We start from the raw sequence: 17,455 nt of genomic DNA on the forward strand, positions 1-17,455 counted from the left end.
TTGGCTCCAGTTTCCCCAGCAGGTACCAAAATCTGTGGATGCTCACGTTCTTTTTATAAAATTATATTTGCATAAAATCTACACATACACATCTATACTTTAAATCATCTCTAGACTACTTATGAGACATAATACAATGCAAAGAGTTGTTACACTGTATTATTAAGGGAATAATGAGAAGAAAAAAGTATGTACATGTTCAGTGCAAAAGTAGTTCTTTTCCCCTGAATATGTTTGATTCAGGGTTGGTAGAATCCATGGGTACAGAACCTGCAGACATGGAAGGCTGACTGTACTCACCAGCAGAGAGCGGATAAGAATATAAACTCCTTGAAGATATCAATATGTTTGAATAGTTTTCCATTTTCCTTGTGAAATCCTGGGTACAGGCCATGGAGAGCGAATCTTTTTTTTTTTTTTTTCTGGTAGCAGGGATTGAACCCAGGGATGCTTATCCACTGAGCCACATCCCCAGCCCAATTCGGTGTTTCATTTAGAGTTAGGGTCTCACTGAGTTGCTTAGTGCCTCGCTGTCGCTGAGGCCGGCTTTGAACTCGCGATCCTCCTGCCTCAGCCTCCCAAGCCACTGGGATTACAGGCCTGCACCACTGCGCTCGGCTGAGAGTGAATCTTGATTGACCGAGTTTACTGACAGCATTGACCAGAATCATGGAACGATGGTGAGAGGGAAGCACATGCTCTGGTAGGGACCTCATTGCTGTGGCATCCATATGAAGGATTCAGAAGGTGGGAAAACAAAGAACAGCCTGGTAATGGTGGAAGGAGTGATTCCCAAAGACGGCGTTGCTAAAGCAAAGAAAACAAAAGTAATGTTTGGCAGTGTGTTAGACACCAGCAAGTCAAGGTTTCCGCCCTTTACATTTCCTCTGTTGGAGTGACTTGAAGTTAAATAACCCTGGCTCGCTCTCTACAAGTTGAGAATGCAAGTCACTTAGCTTCCCAAGTCTCAGCTTCTGGAAACAGGACTAATGATACCTACTTCTTAGAGCTTCCATGAAAGTCAAGTGAGCTGTAAAACACTACGTATGTCAGGTATTGCTACCTTCTCAGCATGATCACTACAATAGGTACTCGGTGTAGATTTAAAGATACCCTAGATTTGCTTGTCTGGAAGAGCAAAGAAATTTTATTTGTTCTTTTTAGTTATACATAACAATAGAATATATTTTGACATATAAGACATACATGGAGTATAACTTCCCATTTTTGTGATTATACATTATGTGGAGTGACACTGGTCGTGTATTCATATATGAACACAGGAAAGTTATATCCTATTTAGTCTATTGTCTTTCCCATTCCCATCCCCCTACTTTCTCCCCACTTTCCCCTGTCTAATCTGATGAACCCCCACTCCTTTCCCCACCTATTGTGAGTCAGCATCCTCATATCAGAGAGAACATTCAGCCTTTAGATTTTGGGGATTGGCTTATTTCACTTATCATGATAGTTTCCAGTTCTATTGAAACTATGGCCTGCAGATGCCATAATTTCATTCTTCTTTATGGTTGAGTAATATTCCATTGTGTATATGTACCACATTTTCTTTATCCATTCATCTGTTGAAGGGCACTTAGGTTGGCTCCATAGCTTAGCTATTGTGCTGCTGTAAACATTGATGTGGCTGCATCACTAGAGTATGTTAATTTTAAGGCCTTTGGATATATGCCAAGGAGTGGGATAGCTGGGTCAAATGATGGTTCTATTCCAAGTTTTCTGAGTAATCTCCACACTGCTTTCCAGAGTGGTTGCACCAATTTTCTGTCCCACCAATGGTGTATGAGTGTGCCTTTACCCCACGTCCTCACCAACATTTACTGTTACTTGTATTCTTGATAATTGCCATTCTGACTGGAGTGAGATTAAATATCAGTATAGTTTTAATTTTCATTTCTTTAATTGCTATAAATGTTGAACATTCCTTCATGTATTTGTTGATTAATCGTATTTCTTCTGTGATATGTCTGTTCAGTTCCTTATTCCATTTGCTGACTGAGTTATTTGGGGGGTTTTCTTGTTGTTTTGGTGTTAAGTTTTTTGAGTTCTTGGTATATCCTAGAGATTAATGCTCTATCTGAGGTGCAGATGGCAAAGATTTTCTCCCATTCTTTGGGCTCTCTCTCCACATTCTTGATTGTTTCCTTTGCCATGAAGAAATTTTTTAGTTTGATTCCATATTATTTATTCATTCTTGATTTTACTTCTTGTGCTTTAGGAGTCTTGTTGAGGAATTTAGTTCCTAAGGCGACATGATGGAGATTTGGGTCTACTTTTTCTTCTAATTGGCGCAGGGTCTCTGGTCTAATGCCTACATCCTTGATCCACTTAAGAATTGAATTTTGTGCAGGGTGAGAGATACGGATCTAATTTCATTTTGTTACATATGTATTTCCAGTTTTCCCAGCACCATTTGTTGAAAAGACTTTATTCCCATGTATATTTATGGTGCCTTTGTCTAGTAGGAAATAACTGTATTTATGTGGGTTTGTGTCTGTGAAGAAGACACTTCATAAGTAACTGCAAAGATGGGCATCTCCTGATTTGAGAATGCAACTATGAAAAATTACTTTTTGTAAAACAGGAAGGGCCCACTTGATGATTACACCTGTGGATATGGCTTTATTAGAAAGAGAGTCCCCAAAATGTTCTGCAAAAGCTTTACCATTTGTCAAGAGTGTGCTACAATTCCCATGAATTTTTTAAAAAGTTAGAAATAGAGGAAAATTCCCTGATCTTGATCGAGAAAATATTCAAGCAAATTAAAACTAACTTTATGGTGAGAGACTGAATGTTTTCCTTTATAATTGCTCTCCTAGGATACTATGGACATTAACTCAGTTCCTGCATTTTTGTTTACTTGTTTTTTGTTTCCTTTTTTATGTATTCTTGGGCATTTTTGCTATGAAAATAAAAGCTACAAATGACTGTTCCTATTCATGATAATTTATAATTATGAATATTTATAATTTATTCATAATTCATAAAGTTTGAAACAGCCTAGATGTCCTTCAACAAGTAAATGGTTAAACAAACTGTGGCACATCCATGCTAATGGAATACTACTCAGCAATAAAAAGAACCACTGATAAATGAACAACTTGGATGAATCTCAAGAAAATTATGCTGAATGATAAAGACAATCCCAAAAGATTTCATACTATATGGTTCCATGTGTATTATTTTAAAATTACAAACATTTAGAAGTGCAGAAGAGCAGGTTAGCAGTTATCAAGGGTTAAAGAGGAGGTGGTGGGACAGGTAGTTATAAGATAACTGGAGGGATTCTTAGAGCGATGAAACTCTTCTATAACTTGACTTTGGAGGTAGAGAAAGGCAACTACTCATAAAATTGTATATAACTGAACATATGTATACAAATAAGTACTAATAAAGCTAGGGAAATTTGAATGAGATCTATGGATTGGATCATGATCAGGATGCTGCATTATCTTTTTTTACAAGAGGTTACCATTGAGGAAACTGGATAAAGTGTAAGGAAATCTCTGTATTTTTTCTTACAACTGTATGTGAATCTTTAATTATCTCAATAAAAATTTCGAGTAAAAAAATATAATCATTTGGGAGTTAGTTTTGCAAGCACCAGGTAAGGTAGGGGTTGTTTCAGGAAGAAACCAGAAACGTGTCCTCTCAGCTCTAATGTATAACAGTAGCCTCTCAGTGGAATTGGAGAGGCTGGTGGTTTTAGAACGTGAAAGAAAGATCCAGTAGCAGTGGAAACTCCACACTTGGTTTTGTTTACTGGTTTGTTGCTTTTCTGTATGGGATACAGAGAAGGAATTGGGTAGAAGGTTCTGGAGGGTTGTTAGGAAGCTTCCAGATGAGAAATATTTACATGTAGAGTGAGTACAGTTTGTCACCATTAGGAGATCACACTTGAGTCTCCCAACAAGCAGGATCGGTGCCTGGGGGATGTCTCATGCAGGAATGGAGTTAATGACCGTGGTAATCTAGGAGAGCAGAATTTCTCAGCATTGAGAGCATAATCTTAGGTATCAGGTGGCTTACCTTCAATCCTAACGTTGACACTTATTAGCTTTGTGATCTTGGGCAAGTGACCTAAATTCCTTGGGCCTCTTTCACCCATCTAAAAAAAAAAATGGATAAAATACTAGAACCTACCTTGTAAGTTCATGTCAGGGTTAAATGAGTTGGTGCTTAGAACAGGGCTTGTCCATTTGCACTTACTACGCTCTTACTCCTCTTACCTTACTGGGAGAGAGGATGGACACCACCCACTGGTGTAGGCCTAGATTCTCCTGAGCGTACCATGGACGGCTCATCCTTCCCCCCCTACCCCATCTCCCTGAACTGAGCCCCTGTCCCACAGTGAGAAATCTCAAACCACTAAGAAGAGAAATATCCAAAGTGTCACAATCGGAGAGACTGAGGACGTTGGTTTGCCTGGATGTGTGGATTTTCTAGTTTTAGGACTTACTTGGCCATGTGCCTTGGGACCCCTGGGGGTTCATCCCAGTGACTGGGCTGGACTCTCCCTTTTGAACCAGCTGGGTGGTTCCTAAGAAACACATACCTCAAGCTCTAGGGTGTAGGTGAGCCGCCCACCTGCAGGGGCCACTGAGGACTTACCAAGTGTGGATTACTAAGCTTCACCTGAGCCCTTCAGAGTATGTGTCTCTGCAGGTGGAGCCGGGAAACTCCACGTGGTACACCCACGCCATGGTGACTTGAGGGGAAACTCCCTCATCTGGGGGTTCTCCAGATGTGAGGATCTGGTGCTGATGCAACACTGAATTTTTTTCATCCTTCCAACATGCTGTGCAGGAAAACGCAGTAGCGACCATTATTACTTTTTTTTTTTTTTTCCAACCTTTCCACACTGAGATCCTGAGAGGTGAGGTGTTTTAACCTAGGAACCCAGGTGAATTGCTGGGCTGGGGACATTATCTTTAGTCAACTAGCTCTGAGGCACCTACACCAGCCTGTCAACTTCTCTGCTAAAAATACCTCCCTCTTCCCCTCATAGGCTCTCTTGTGCCCTACAGAGTCAGGAAAAGGCCTAGTCATATATATATATATATTTTTTTTTTCCTGCTACATCTGACTTTCAGAGCTCCTAGCTCTCCTGAATTGTCAGGACTCCAGGAGAGCCAGAGACTTTTGGTCCTTTCCCCACCCCACCCCACCCATTAATCTGTCAGTGAGACTTGACTGCAGAATCCATTTATGGAGAAGGACGGGCCTAGGGCAGGCAGCAATAGTGTCTGCAGTTTAGAGGTGTGAGGGGTGGGGGTTGACTCAGGGACTAATCTGTAAGAGAAGAAAATAAGCCCAGCCCCCAGCCCCTAGCCCCTCTTTCTGACTTACTTCCAAGCTGTGCTTGTAATGTTCTCTGCATTTACCCAGCCCAGTGTGGAAAATGCACCATTGGAAGGAAAACTGAAAGTAAAACCAAGCATCAAACCTAGATTTGAGAAGCATTTGGAGCAAGTAAGTGTTCATGTACATCTAGACCAGGAAACAAAAATGAGAAATCACTGAACTGGGAATGCAAGGGTTTTGTGTATGTGGAAGAGAAAATCAGCATTTTCATGGAAAGGTGAAATTGTGACCCCTATCTGACCTATATCTGACCTATTTTAGAAAATTTGCCGTAAGTCAGCCATAACTTGGTGTTCACATCATACATTGTGTATAGAACTCAAGATGGAAATTTCCTCTAATTCATGAGCACATGGCTGTGTAAACCACAGTTAATAAGTGTCTTCCTCAAGAACCAGTATTTATGAGAATCAGTTTTTTGTGTTAGCACTGGGAAGGCGTATAACATGCATTGATCATCTCATTTCATCATCACAAGAGCTACCACAAAATAGGTGTTATTATCTTCATGGGACACAGGAAGAACGAGACCCAGGGAGCTTAAGCAACATGCCCCAGGGCCTGTGCTGGTAGGTGGTGGAGCTGGCCTTCCAACCCAGGCCTGATCTCCAGCCAGGGCACCCCAGAGCTGGCAAAAATACCGTGTGCCTACTTGGTTTGGTTACAATCTGTTCCAGGTGTTAAATATTCTGAATGTCTCTCTGTCCAGATCCCAGTCTTCTTCCCCTTTACGACTGTGCCATTGCTCTCATTGAAATAAATCTGACCAGAACTCAAGTCACTTGACAAACTTGGGAAGTAGAATGGCCACTTCCTAGGCCTGACCCCCAGAATGACCAGCAAGGTGTATTCGTTTCCTAAGGCGACTCTAATAACGAACACGAACTGAGTGGCTTGAAATAACAGGAACTATCTCACAATTCTGGAAGGTAAGAGTCCAAAGTCAGGGGGTCAGCAGAAATAGTTCCTTCTGAGAGCTGTGAAGAAGAGCAGATCTCCTGGTTCTCTCTGAGTGCCTGATAATCAAGCCTCAGATATCCCTGTGTGTCACCTCTCCTCTGGGCAGGTCTGTCTCTGTGGCCAAATTTCTTTATAAAAAGGACACAGTCATATTGGATTAGGACCTACTCTAGTAGGTGACTTCCTTTTCACTTGGTTATCTCTGTAAAGACCCCCATCACCCCGCAAAAGGTCACATTCTCAGATACTAAGGGTCAGGACTCCAATGCACTTTGGGGAGGACACAAAGCGGACCCAGAGTAGCAAGACGGCCTTGAAGAGTAGGTTCCTCCACCTCACTCCCAGCCCTAGGTGGGTCCCTCCTTCCTTCCCATCCAGCCCCTGCTTCCCTCTCTTGAGCAGGTAAAGGCAAATTAGAGCGAGTGAGTCAGCCCTAAGAAGAAAGCCAGTGACTCCATGAACTTGTTCTTCCTCTCATCTGGATTCCCTTCATCTCATGCCAGCGGGTGGCATTTTGCCCGGGCAGTCACTATGCCCTGCATGTACCAGGAAAAAACAAAAACAAAACAGGTGCCAGGGTGAGGAGAACCTACGAGGCTGTAGCCAGAGGTCTTGTGCGCTTGTTTTGGAGAATTCTGAATGAAAGCTCTTCCCTGTCTGTGTGTGTGGCTGACTTTTTATGACCATAGATCCCTTTGTGGGGCTAAGAAAGTCTGCAAGCTCTTTTCACATAATCACACCCCAACCACCCAAATTGGGAGTAAAGGAAGAATCTTCCTGGGGGGAGAATAGTGGTTAGACATTTACAGCCCCCAATTTTGGTCCTCCAAATTCACCTTTCTCTTGTAAGTTGCCACCATCACCACCAGTCTCAAGGAAGGCTGTGTCCCTTCTCACATTTCTTCCCAAGCGTGGATGGAGTTTGTCTTCCTTCTCCATGACTTGCGGGTCACAGCATTTATTCAGACCCAGAGACCAGAAGATGAATAGCATTTTTTTTTTTCAAAAGTGCTTCCAGAGATGGTCATCTGGGAGCCAAGGCTATTGTGACACGTGCACTGCAGGCTTATCTCCTGCCCTGTAACTCACCAAGTGACTGCATCTTTGAATCCAGATATGTATTCAAAATTCCGACCAAGTTTACTCTCCTGTTCCCAGAAACAAGCTCACTCTCCAGTTGAGCTGCCTCACCAATTCCACCAATTTCCTTCAGGAAAAATTTTGCTCGAGAGCCTTCCCTTGCAAGACCACATCAGATCCTCATCCAAGCTCTGGGCGAAAAAAATCCGCCAAGCAGGAGGGGAACGGTCTCACAGAAGCCCTCTGAACCACTGTCTTCCCAGTTCTGATGTCACTCCAACTGACAATGTGACACCTTAACTGATAAAGAGAGTGGAATTCCTTTTGAAGAGGAACCAAAGAAACAACTGTATTCTTAGGTTAAGTGGCAGATGTTTGTATTTATAAGCTGTTAGATCTAAAGGGGTGGAAGAGATTGTTTAGTGAAGTGTAGGCTCCTCATTTTGCCAACAGGAAATCAAGGCTCAGAAAGGGAAAGTGTTTTGAGTAATGTTGGCTAGTGGCAAAGGTGCAAACGAGAATCCAGCTCTTTCTTCTTTATGGATACGTAATATTCCATTGTATATATGTACCACATTTCCTTTACCCATTCATCCGTTGAAGGACACCTGGGTTCTTGACTATTGTGAGTCAAGCTCTTATAATCATTGATGTGGATGCATCACTATAGTGTGCTGTTTTTAAGTCCTTTGGCTAACCCCAAACAAGGGAGGTTGGGGAGGGGAATAACAGAAATCCATTGGATTAGACAAAGGGAAATGAAGGGAAGGGGAAGAGGAAAGATAGTAGAATTAATTGGACATAACTTTCCTAGCCTTATATTTGAATATATGACCAGGATAACTCCACATCACATACAACCATAAGAATGGGATCCTGGGCTGGGGATATAGCTCAGTTGGTAGAGTGCTTGCCTCACAGGCCCAAGGCCCTGGGTTCAATCCCCAGCGTCACTCACACACACACACACACAAATAGTGGGATCCTAGTAGAATAAATCATATTCTTTGTACGTATAGTTTGCCAAAATACATTCTACTATCGTGTATCACTAAAAAGAACAACAACAAAAAAAAGAATGCAGGTCCTCTCTTCCCAGTCCAGGACTCTAAAAGATTGATCCATGCTATACAGCAGAGGATGGAGGCCTCATTTCAGAAATAGACACCAGGTTGCAACCATGTGGAAGGACCCTTCTTGGTTGTCAGTAAATCCAAAATGACAAGAAAAAAGGGCTCTGACTTTGCAAATGTGTGCCACAGAGGGGGAGTGAGTCGGGGCTTCTCTGAATGCCACTTAGGTCCATCCATTCCTTTCAGCCTCCATTTGAGTTACCCAGCATCTTCATCCCAGTCCACTCTTGCCTTAGGAGAAAGTCCCAGATCCCCAGCTTAGACGGGAAGTGTCTGAGTGTCCTGGTTTCTTGCTTTTCCAGCTCCGCCTTCTCTCATCCTTCCCCTCTGGCTCTCTGCTGCAGCCTGGTGTGGCTTCTCAGAGTTCCTCTATTAGGCCATGTCAGTGCAGTCGCTCATGCTCTCTCCTCTTTCTCTCCTTTGTCCATTTCACCTAGGCTTGTGATTCTCCAATGGGCGATTTTACCTCCCCAGGGGATACCTGGCAATGTCTGGAGACACTTGGTTGTCATAACTGGCATCTAGTGAGAGACCAAGGGTGCTGCCAACACCTTCAATGCCCAAATCATCCTCCCATCACAAAAGATGATCCAGCCCCAAACAGGGCAAAGATTGAGAAGCAATCTTTAAATCAGTTGAAATACCACTTCCTCCAAGAAGACCTCCCCTGATGCTTTAGATAAAACCGAGGGTCCTTCCCCTCTCGGTGTGCTTCTACTATGTCCCTCTCCTTCACAGCACTTAGCTTCCAGGTGAACATTTTGAGATAATGTAACATCTGTCTTCCCCATCTGCTGAAGGGTTCCCTTCAGCCCTTGGGGGCCAGAGGAGGGAAAAGACTTTCCCATTTTGAGCCCTCTCTGCTTCCTTTCCCCACTCAGAGGACAGAGTAGGCTGTTGGTCATCATCTGCTCCCACTGTCCAGTTGGTACCCAGCACAGTTAGGCATCTTTTTTTCCTGTTAGCCTGAGGACACTGAGGATGATAGAGCACAGATAACCTTTCTTTCTCCCCAGGGGTTATGAGGGTTTCCAGGGGTCCCAAATGCAGGCCACAGACACCCCAGTGGTCAAATGCATAATCTTGGGAGACTGACAGAAACGGGCTGATATTATAACTCCACCACCCTCTAGCCGGGTGACCTTCAGCAAGTTGCTGAATTTCTCTGGAACTCCATTTTATCATCTATGAAAGAAACATAAAAATAGAACCCGTTTCATGGAGTTGTGAAGATTCAAAGGCATAGAGTATGTGAAATACTGAGCTCCAGCACCAGCACTGGGTATGGGATTAATCACTGTGAGGAGGACATGCTGAGGGACAATGCCACTTATTTTGAGAGCCCTCTGCAACTAGGCACTGGTTAATAGCCACAGGGATGGGGTTGGAAGAATCTGGAGGCAGACTGCCAACTTCTTCTTATGTCCCTCACCTCTCAAATGTGCCTAGGAACACCCCCCATCTTCCCTAGCCCATGGACTTGTTATATCTACCAATAGCTCTCCACCCAAAGCCCAGGTGTCTCCATGTCACCTGTAGGTAGGGCTGAGGCTAGACTGTCTCTCCCTCCTCCACACCCACACCCTCTTAAGAGCCCTTACCTGGCGCCATGGCCTCTTATCTGGATTCTGCCTCCCAGCCCAGCCTTTCTCTGGACCATTTCTTGGTCTTGCTGGGCCGGGCCTGTGATATCAGCAAGGGCCCCACACCCTGAAAACCACCCTGGCCCTGCCTCCAACCAGGTGTGAACCCTGGTCACAGCCAGGCATCCCGGTTTCCCATGGGCTTCCCTGCAAGGTACCAGAAACATGTTCAACAAACAAATCCCAGGAATGGTTGCTAGGTTCCCTTCAGCCCTTGGGGACCAGTGGAGGAAAAGACTTTCCCATTTCGAGCCCTCTCTGCTTCCTTTCCCCACTCTTAGACATTCCAAACTGTTTTTTAAAAGAAACAAAGGTCTGTTTCCTACACAGACCAGGGCAGCAAACAGAAGCGGGTGTTTGGAGATAGAGGGCTGGACCGGAAGAGGCTGCTGGGCCTGATCAGAGGGGATATCAGGGCAGGGGGAGGCCGCACACAGGAAATCCTTTGGCTCTGGGAGCAGATGTTGGAGCCGAGTCTGGCACAGGTAGCAGTCCATGGTGTTCACACCCTGGAACCTTTCTACAGAACCCCCTCCCTATCTGCAGAGCTCCAAGACCATGGGGCTGGGGAGGAGGATGGCCCCCACTGCTGGGAGACCAAGAAGGGGAGCTTGTGGCATCAGCTTCAGGTGAAGGAGCCCTGATGCTCCCGCAGACCCTGGGCTGAGCACCCTGCTGCTTCTGGAGTTGACTGGTTTGGCTTTCTGCTCTGCAGCCTGTGAAACCAGACAGGTCAGTTTCTAGATCTCAGCTGATTCTCTTTCCCTTCCTGGTTCTCCTACCTGTAACTTGAGAGTTGGTGCGGTTTCCCTCCTCCTCCTCCTTCTGCCAAAGGAGGTTTTTCTTTTCACAAAATGTTCAAGGAAAGGTCCACTCTCTTAAAAATAAGCTTGGTGATTCTGACACCTGGGAAGTTATTTAAGGCACTGCAACAACTGCAGTTAGACCCCATAAGAGAAAAACCAGCCTTTGCCTCTACCCTAAGGACGCTTTTTCTCATTGAGTTCAGAGAAGGAAACTGGCATCAGCATCTGCCCTCACCCTACTCCCTGCCAAGTCAGGTCTTGGGGGAAGTAACAGTTTTGTCCCCAATGCCTCTTTTTAAAATTTATTTTGAAAAAGTAGAAAGTGCCCTTTTTGTCCACTTGGTACCCAGCACAGTTAGGCATCTCCAAAGTGTATAGCACGCCTCTTTCCCTGTAGTCAGTGCTACTAAATGTATGAGTGGTCTAAGGGAGGCAGAGGTGGCTCAGCAGGGCCAGAGTGACGTACCTAGGGCCCCAAATTTCAAACACTCTCCAAGGTTGTTCAGTCCCCCTCCAGGGACATCCTCACCTTGGTCCCATCCCTGTGGCTCACCTTGCAGGAGCTAGCCGCTAGTCCAGCAGATGGTCCCTGCTCCCTGGAACTGCAGAGACAAATAAGTGATAAAGGGAAAAATAAAGACTTCCCTTGGGGGATGTCCAAGGCAGAATTATAGTAATATTAACCAATAACTGAGTGCTCATTTTGTGCCAAGCCCTGTGCTACATATACTTTATGGTCCTGGTTTTATATAATCCCCTAACAACTCTATAAGGAAGAACTTAGGCTCTGAAGCCAAACAGCTTAGTTTTAATCTCATCCTCGCCTCTTTCACACTGCGTGCCCTTGGGAAATTTCTCCAGCTTTCTGAGCCTCAGCGTCCTTTTAAATGGAAATAATGGTAGTACCTACAGCATAGTGTTCTGAGGTTTCCATCAGGTAAGAAGTGGCAGAAAGTAAACATTCACCAAATATTAGCTGTGGTTGTTATTATTACTATTTTTATCGCCTACAGTAGCTTATTCCTAGGGCTGCTCCAACAAGTCCCACAAACCAGGTAGCACAAAGTAATAAAAATATATCGGACTGTCAGTCCTGGGGGCTAAGAGTCTATAATCATGGTGTTGGTGAGTTGGTTCTTTCAAAGGATTGTGGTAGAATCTGTCCCATGCCTCTTAGCTTCCGGTAACCTCAGGTATTCCTTGGCTTGAGGGTGGCTGTCTTCTACCTTTGCTTCTTAATATTGTCTTTCCTCTGTGTGTGTCTGTCTCAGTGTCCAGATTTCTGCTTTAATAAACACACCAGTCATGTTGGATTTGGGTCTACCCTAATGATTGCCTCTTAACTTGATTATCTCTGGAAAGACCCTATTTCCCCCCCCCCAAAAAAAAAAAAAGGTCACATTGTCAAGTATGGAGGGTCAGGACTCCAACGTGTCTTTTAGGAGAGGAGAGGCATCACTCAGCTCCTGATGCAAGGCTATATCACTGGCTCAAGGTCACATAGCTTGTTGGTGATGAAACTGGTCCCACAACCCAGGATGATTAGAAGTCGTGTTGAGAGCTTAACCCCCAGTGGAAAGCCCAGAGCATCTAACCTCCTCTGGAGAGAAGGAACTGAGGACAGACCCACAGACTGCTGCTGTCATGTTGATGGCACGTTCCCTCTCTTCTCCCTTCCTCCACAGCCTGCCTGCTCCAGGCTGAGCTGGTAAACTACGAGCGAGTCAAGGAGTACTGCCTCAAAGTGCTGAAGAAGGAAGGGGAGAACTTCAAGGCCCTCTACCGGTCTGGTGTGGCCTTCTACCACCTTGGGGACTATGACAAAGCACTCTACTACCTGAAGGAAGCAAGAACCCGACAACCAACAGGTAAGGCTTACCGCTTTCCATCAGCCCGCTCTGGTAGCTCCTGGGGCCTTCTCATTGCAGCACCCAGGCTGGCAGGGCCTGGTGGGGACAGAGACGCAAATCAGGGGTCAGGTGAATGGTAAGATCTGGAACGAGGAGAGCACACAGCTGTGCATTCACCTGGGGCCTGGGTTCCAGGGAGCAGGGGCACCTCTCTCTCCAAATAGACTGCAGAATGTTTTGCCTTGTCCAACTCAGAATGTCAAATTCTGACCATATACCCCCATTTGGGGTGGGTCCTGGGAACGGAGATGAGAAGACATGCTCCCTTCTCCTGAAGAGCTCACATCTGGTTGGCAAGTGAGTGTGACCTCTATCGTTCGTGGAGATCATGTACATTAGCTCACCCAATCATTCATTCATTCACTCCCTCATTTCACAGACATTTACAGAGAGCATACAGTGGGCCGGCAACTATTCTAGCAGGAGGGTAGTCGTAGCTCAAGGAATTCACATTAGAGTGGAGAAAGATGGACAGTTTGTGAATGGACAAATAGATGATAGAGTTTTTAGTAGTGGCAAATCCTCTGAAGAAACTAAAGCAGAGAAAAAGAAGTGCTATTTTCGGCCAGGTGATCAGAAAGAGCCTCTCTGAGGATGTAACATTCAATCGATTTCTTTGATTTGATGTTACCATCATTATTAACATATAGTACTATTTTTTTTAATCCTCCTTCCATGAAGTCTTTAAGAACCTTAGGATCTGTTTGCAAATGTCCATATAAATACTTTTCTAAGAACACTTCTTTATTTTTATGTGATATTGGTTTGTTTTCTGTATATAAATTGTGTTCTAGCAACTATACTGTTAGCAACCTGAGAACTAAGAACTGGACTCGAGAATTTTCTTGATCACCTACTCTGTGCCAGTACTGTTCTGGATGCTGCCTGGCACTTTGGAGCATGATACAGTATTCATTTCTATTTCTGGATATAGATATCCTGGTAACCCTGTAACTATTTTGCTCTGATGTATGCAGAGCTGAGCAGTTGTTCCATGTCACGCCCTGCTCACTAATTTGAGGACTGGAATTGAGGGGAAATGTCCCAGTTGTGGAAAGGTGGTTGTCTGACTTATAAAGACAAAACTAAGTGAAACAAAGTCATTATAAACTCTTCAAGTTAAAAAAAAAAAAAAGCACATTCAACTAATATTTATTGATCATTGTATTAAGCACTTTCAGACTTGTCTATCTTGGTCCTCATGTCAACTTTGTGAGGATAATATTCTTTTTTTTTTTTTGGTGAGGGGGTACCAGGGATTGAACTCAGGGCCACTCGGCCACTGAGCACAACCCCAGCCCTATTTTATATTTTATTTAGAGACAGGTCTCACTTGGTTACTTAGGAACTCACTTTTGCTGAGGCTGGCTTTGAACTTGCAATCCTCCTGCCTCAGCCTCCCAACCTGCTGGAATTACAGATGTGCACCACCGCACACAGCATGACAATAGTATTCTACTCCATAGGAGAGCCAGGCTTTGGAATTAGGCACACCATTTACTATGCGTCTCCTTAGGTATCTTACTTGATCTCTCCAGGTCCCAGTCTTCCCAGTCCCAGTGAGGATGAGGATAAAAATCTTTGCAGAAGTGTAGTGATGATTAAATGAGAAAATGAATGTTTAAAGCTGGCACAAACTGGGCCCAGAGGCACATGCCTGTATTCCAGCTACTCCAGAGGCTGAGGCAGGAGGATCATGAGTTTGAGGCCAGCCTGGGTAACTCAGCAAGACCTTGTCTCAAAATACAATTTTTAAAAAGGACTGAGGGTATAGCTCAGTGGTAGAGTGCTTGCCTAGCTTGTGCAAGGCCCTGCGTTGATCCCCAGGCCTGGGAAAAAAAATAAAAATCCAGTGATAAATGAACTAGCAAGCAAAAGCAGCACAAAGCAGGCATTCAAAAATGAAGGTTGTTTCTTGCAAGTGAGACATTAGGATCCGAGGAGTTGGTAATTTATCTAAGGTTAATCTCCAGGTGGAGTTGCAGCTAACTGCTGATTTGGGAGGGACTGGGATGTCTGCTGCATAGAAATGGAAGAGAAATTCTCCTCTCCTCTCCCTCCTGACTGACCCTTGGGGTCACAGCGAGCTATCTACATTCGCAAGGAGAGGTAGTGAAAGAGAAGGCCAACATCTGGTTCCCCTCTCAGCCGCCACCATGGAAAGGCCAAGGGACCTTGGCTGAGTGAGTCACCTGCCCTGTTCCTGAGTTGCAGGCCCAGCTTTGCCCTATTCGGTGTAGATGCAGTTGTGCCCTCCTGGCTGTCCCCTCAGGTATGTTTCTCTCCTCGCAGACACCAACGTGATTCGGTATATCCAGCTGACGGAGATGAAGCTCAGCAGATGCTCCCAGAGGGAGAAAGAAGCCATGTAACTACCAAGCCTCTCCAGAGACACCCACGCCTGACTGGAGACTTCCAGGCACCCGCTGGTGGAGAGCCCCACCCTAGATTCTGTCCCTTTACCCCCACTTCTTCCAGCTCCCCTTCTTCCTCCCATTGTTCCTCAACTCTGTCCGCGTCCAGGGTGAAAAGAAGGTGAGATGCACATTTGGAATCTGGTGGGCTGCCCAGACACAGAGACTCCTCTTCACTGGCAGGTCAGCGACTGAGAGGGGCCTAACGTCTGCTGGGGGGGAGTCTCACAGGCTGGGAATGCTGGGAAGGCAGCAGGCACGGAGCCCACGGTCTGGAACCTGCTATGTCCTGATGGACCAGGACACCTTAAGGCAACTGTGACAAATCTAGGGCTGAAGCAAACACCAGAAGCACAGGTGGAGCCAACATTAAAGACTGGACTTGTAACTGGACGCCCGCCCCTAGCCCCCTGTCACCTTAGCCCCTGCCACCCTCCCCATCACTTGGCTTGGCTTGTGCTTCCTTCTCTCTGCCAGGATTCACATGCCATTGAGGCCCACGCTCAGTGCCCTCTGGTGACCACACATACCATTCCCCCAACTCCCAGCCAGTAGGCAGCTGGGACACCACAAGGGCAGAGCATGTTGGGGACAGGGGAGGGACAGATGATAGGTAAGGGAAAGAGCATTGTGTAGGCTGGGGGATCTCACTGTGGGTTCCTTAAGTGTAAATAAAAACAAACTTTCAGGCAGCGGTTCCTGTCACCCTGTGGGGATCCACTCCCTCCCTCCCTCACCTCCTCCCCCAATCCTCCCTCAGAGCTGCTTACAACTGGGCAGGATGGGCTTCCCCCAAAGTGCAGGGCCATTTGTCCAGAGCCGTATGCCACGTTGACTGCGGCCTTTGTGCTTTACAGAGTGGGCTGGGATCATGGAGACTGCCCTGGGGCCTGGCTTCGAGGGAACCTGTAAGGCCTCTTTTTGATGAAATGATCTGGACTCCATATCTAACGCATAAAATGTGTTCAACAAATATTTGTTGAATGAATAAATTATAACTGCAGACTGACTCTCCTGCCTTAAAATAATTTTATCCCAGCCTAGTCTCCTGGTACCCCTGCTCTTTATGCTATGCTATGTTGCTTCAGTCAAACAAGAAACATTGACTGAGGGCTTGCTGTTTGCTCATTGTAGTGCAATATGCCCTGGGACACAGGATGTGGTCCCAGTCTTCAAGGAGTTTGGAAGAGTTGAGAAATGCATATGAGATTACTACCAATGACACCTTTAATTTATATGATGCTTCATTGTTTTCAGAGCACTTTGGTGTATTTTTCGTGTGATTAGTGAGATACTATTGTACAAAATTAAGATATATACTGATGCAATAATGTGAATAGTTAGGATTTATTAAATGCACTATCCTCAGATCTTTACATGGACAATCTCATTTCTTTCATACAGTTATTCTGTGAGATACTATTCCCATGTGATGGATAAGAAAACTGAAAACCAGAAAATTAACTACCCTAAGGTTGCATGGCCTTAAGGGACAAAGGCTAGGATTTGAACCAGATCTGACTCGAGAGCTCTAGCTAATAATTATCCTGTACTTAGTTGACTCTGTACATAGTATGTTAGGGAGTTACAACTGTTTCAGACCTGGACAATAAGCATTAGGTTGAAATTATTTCACCATGTCAATTGTGGTACATGGGCCCCCTCTTGTATTTACCCAAGGCAGAAAAAGATCAGTGATCAGAATCCCTAGAGGTCAGAGCAGTGACAGACCAGCAAAGACAGCGGAGATCCAACAGTTTTTTCATATAGTGTCCATTCTACTTACTTATGAAGCCAGCACGTATCTAAGTAACCCACCCAGCATCCCCACCCCATCCCCAGTTCTGGGAAAGGATTACAATTATAGGTACAGACGAAAAGGAAATGCAAAGTTAATTATGGGTTATTTATTTAAGCAGAGGCTCTGTCACTGCAAGATCCAATCACTGCCCAGGGGCCCAAAAGCCAGCAACACAGGTTATATTCACATAGCTCCCCAAAGACTTTCAAAGGGAGCTGCAGAAGGTGCTAGAAATATCCAGGGGTCCACAATTGCTTACCTGTAGCTCACCCTCTGGAGAAGGGGAAAAGAAAAAGCCATTCTAGCTGCCACATTTTCTGCTCCTG

The 17,455-nt window shown here is 45.1% G+C and overlaps 1 protein-coding gene across 1 annotated transcript in view; it reads left to right on the forward strand.

Moving 5' to 3' along the window:
* Ttc9 (tetratricopeptide repeat domain 9) overlaps window positions 1-16,704 on the forward strand; it is a 34,229-nt gene extending 17,525 nt beyond the window's left edge. Inside the window, exons 4-5 of the mRNA XM_015488201.2 lie at window positions 12,690-12,872; window positions 15,207-16,704. Coding sequence (XP_015343687.1) covers window positions 12,690-12,872; window positions 15,207-15,286 — 263 coding nt within the window. The 3' untranslated portion in view covers window positions 15,287-16,704. The remainder of the gene's footprint in view (window positions 1-12,689; window positions 12,873-15,206) is intronic.
* Window positions 16,705-17,455: the final 751 nt, after the last annotated feature.

The sequence above is a fragment of the Marmota marmota genome, unplaced genomic scaffold (assembly GCF_001458135.2).
Source record: "Marmota marmota marmota unplaced genomic scaffold, marMar, whole genome shotgun sequence".
NCBI classification, from domain to species: Eukaryota; Metazoa; Chordata; class Mammalia; order Rodentia; family Sciuridae; genus Marmota; species Marmota marmota.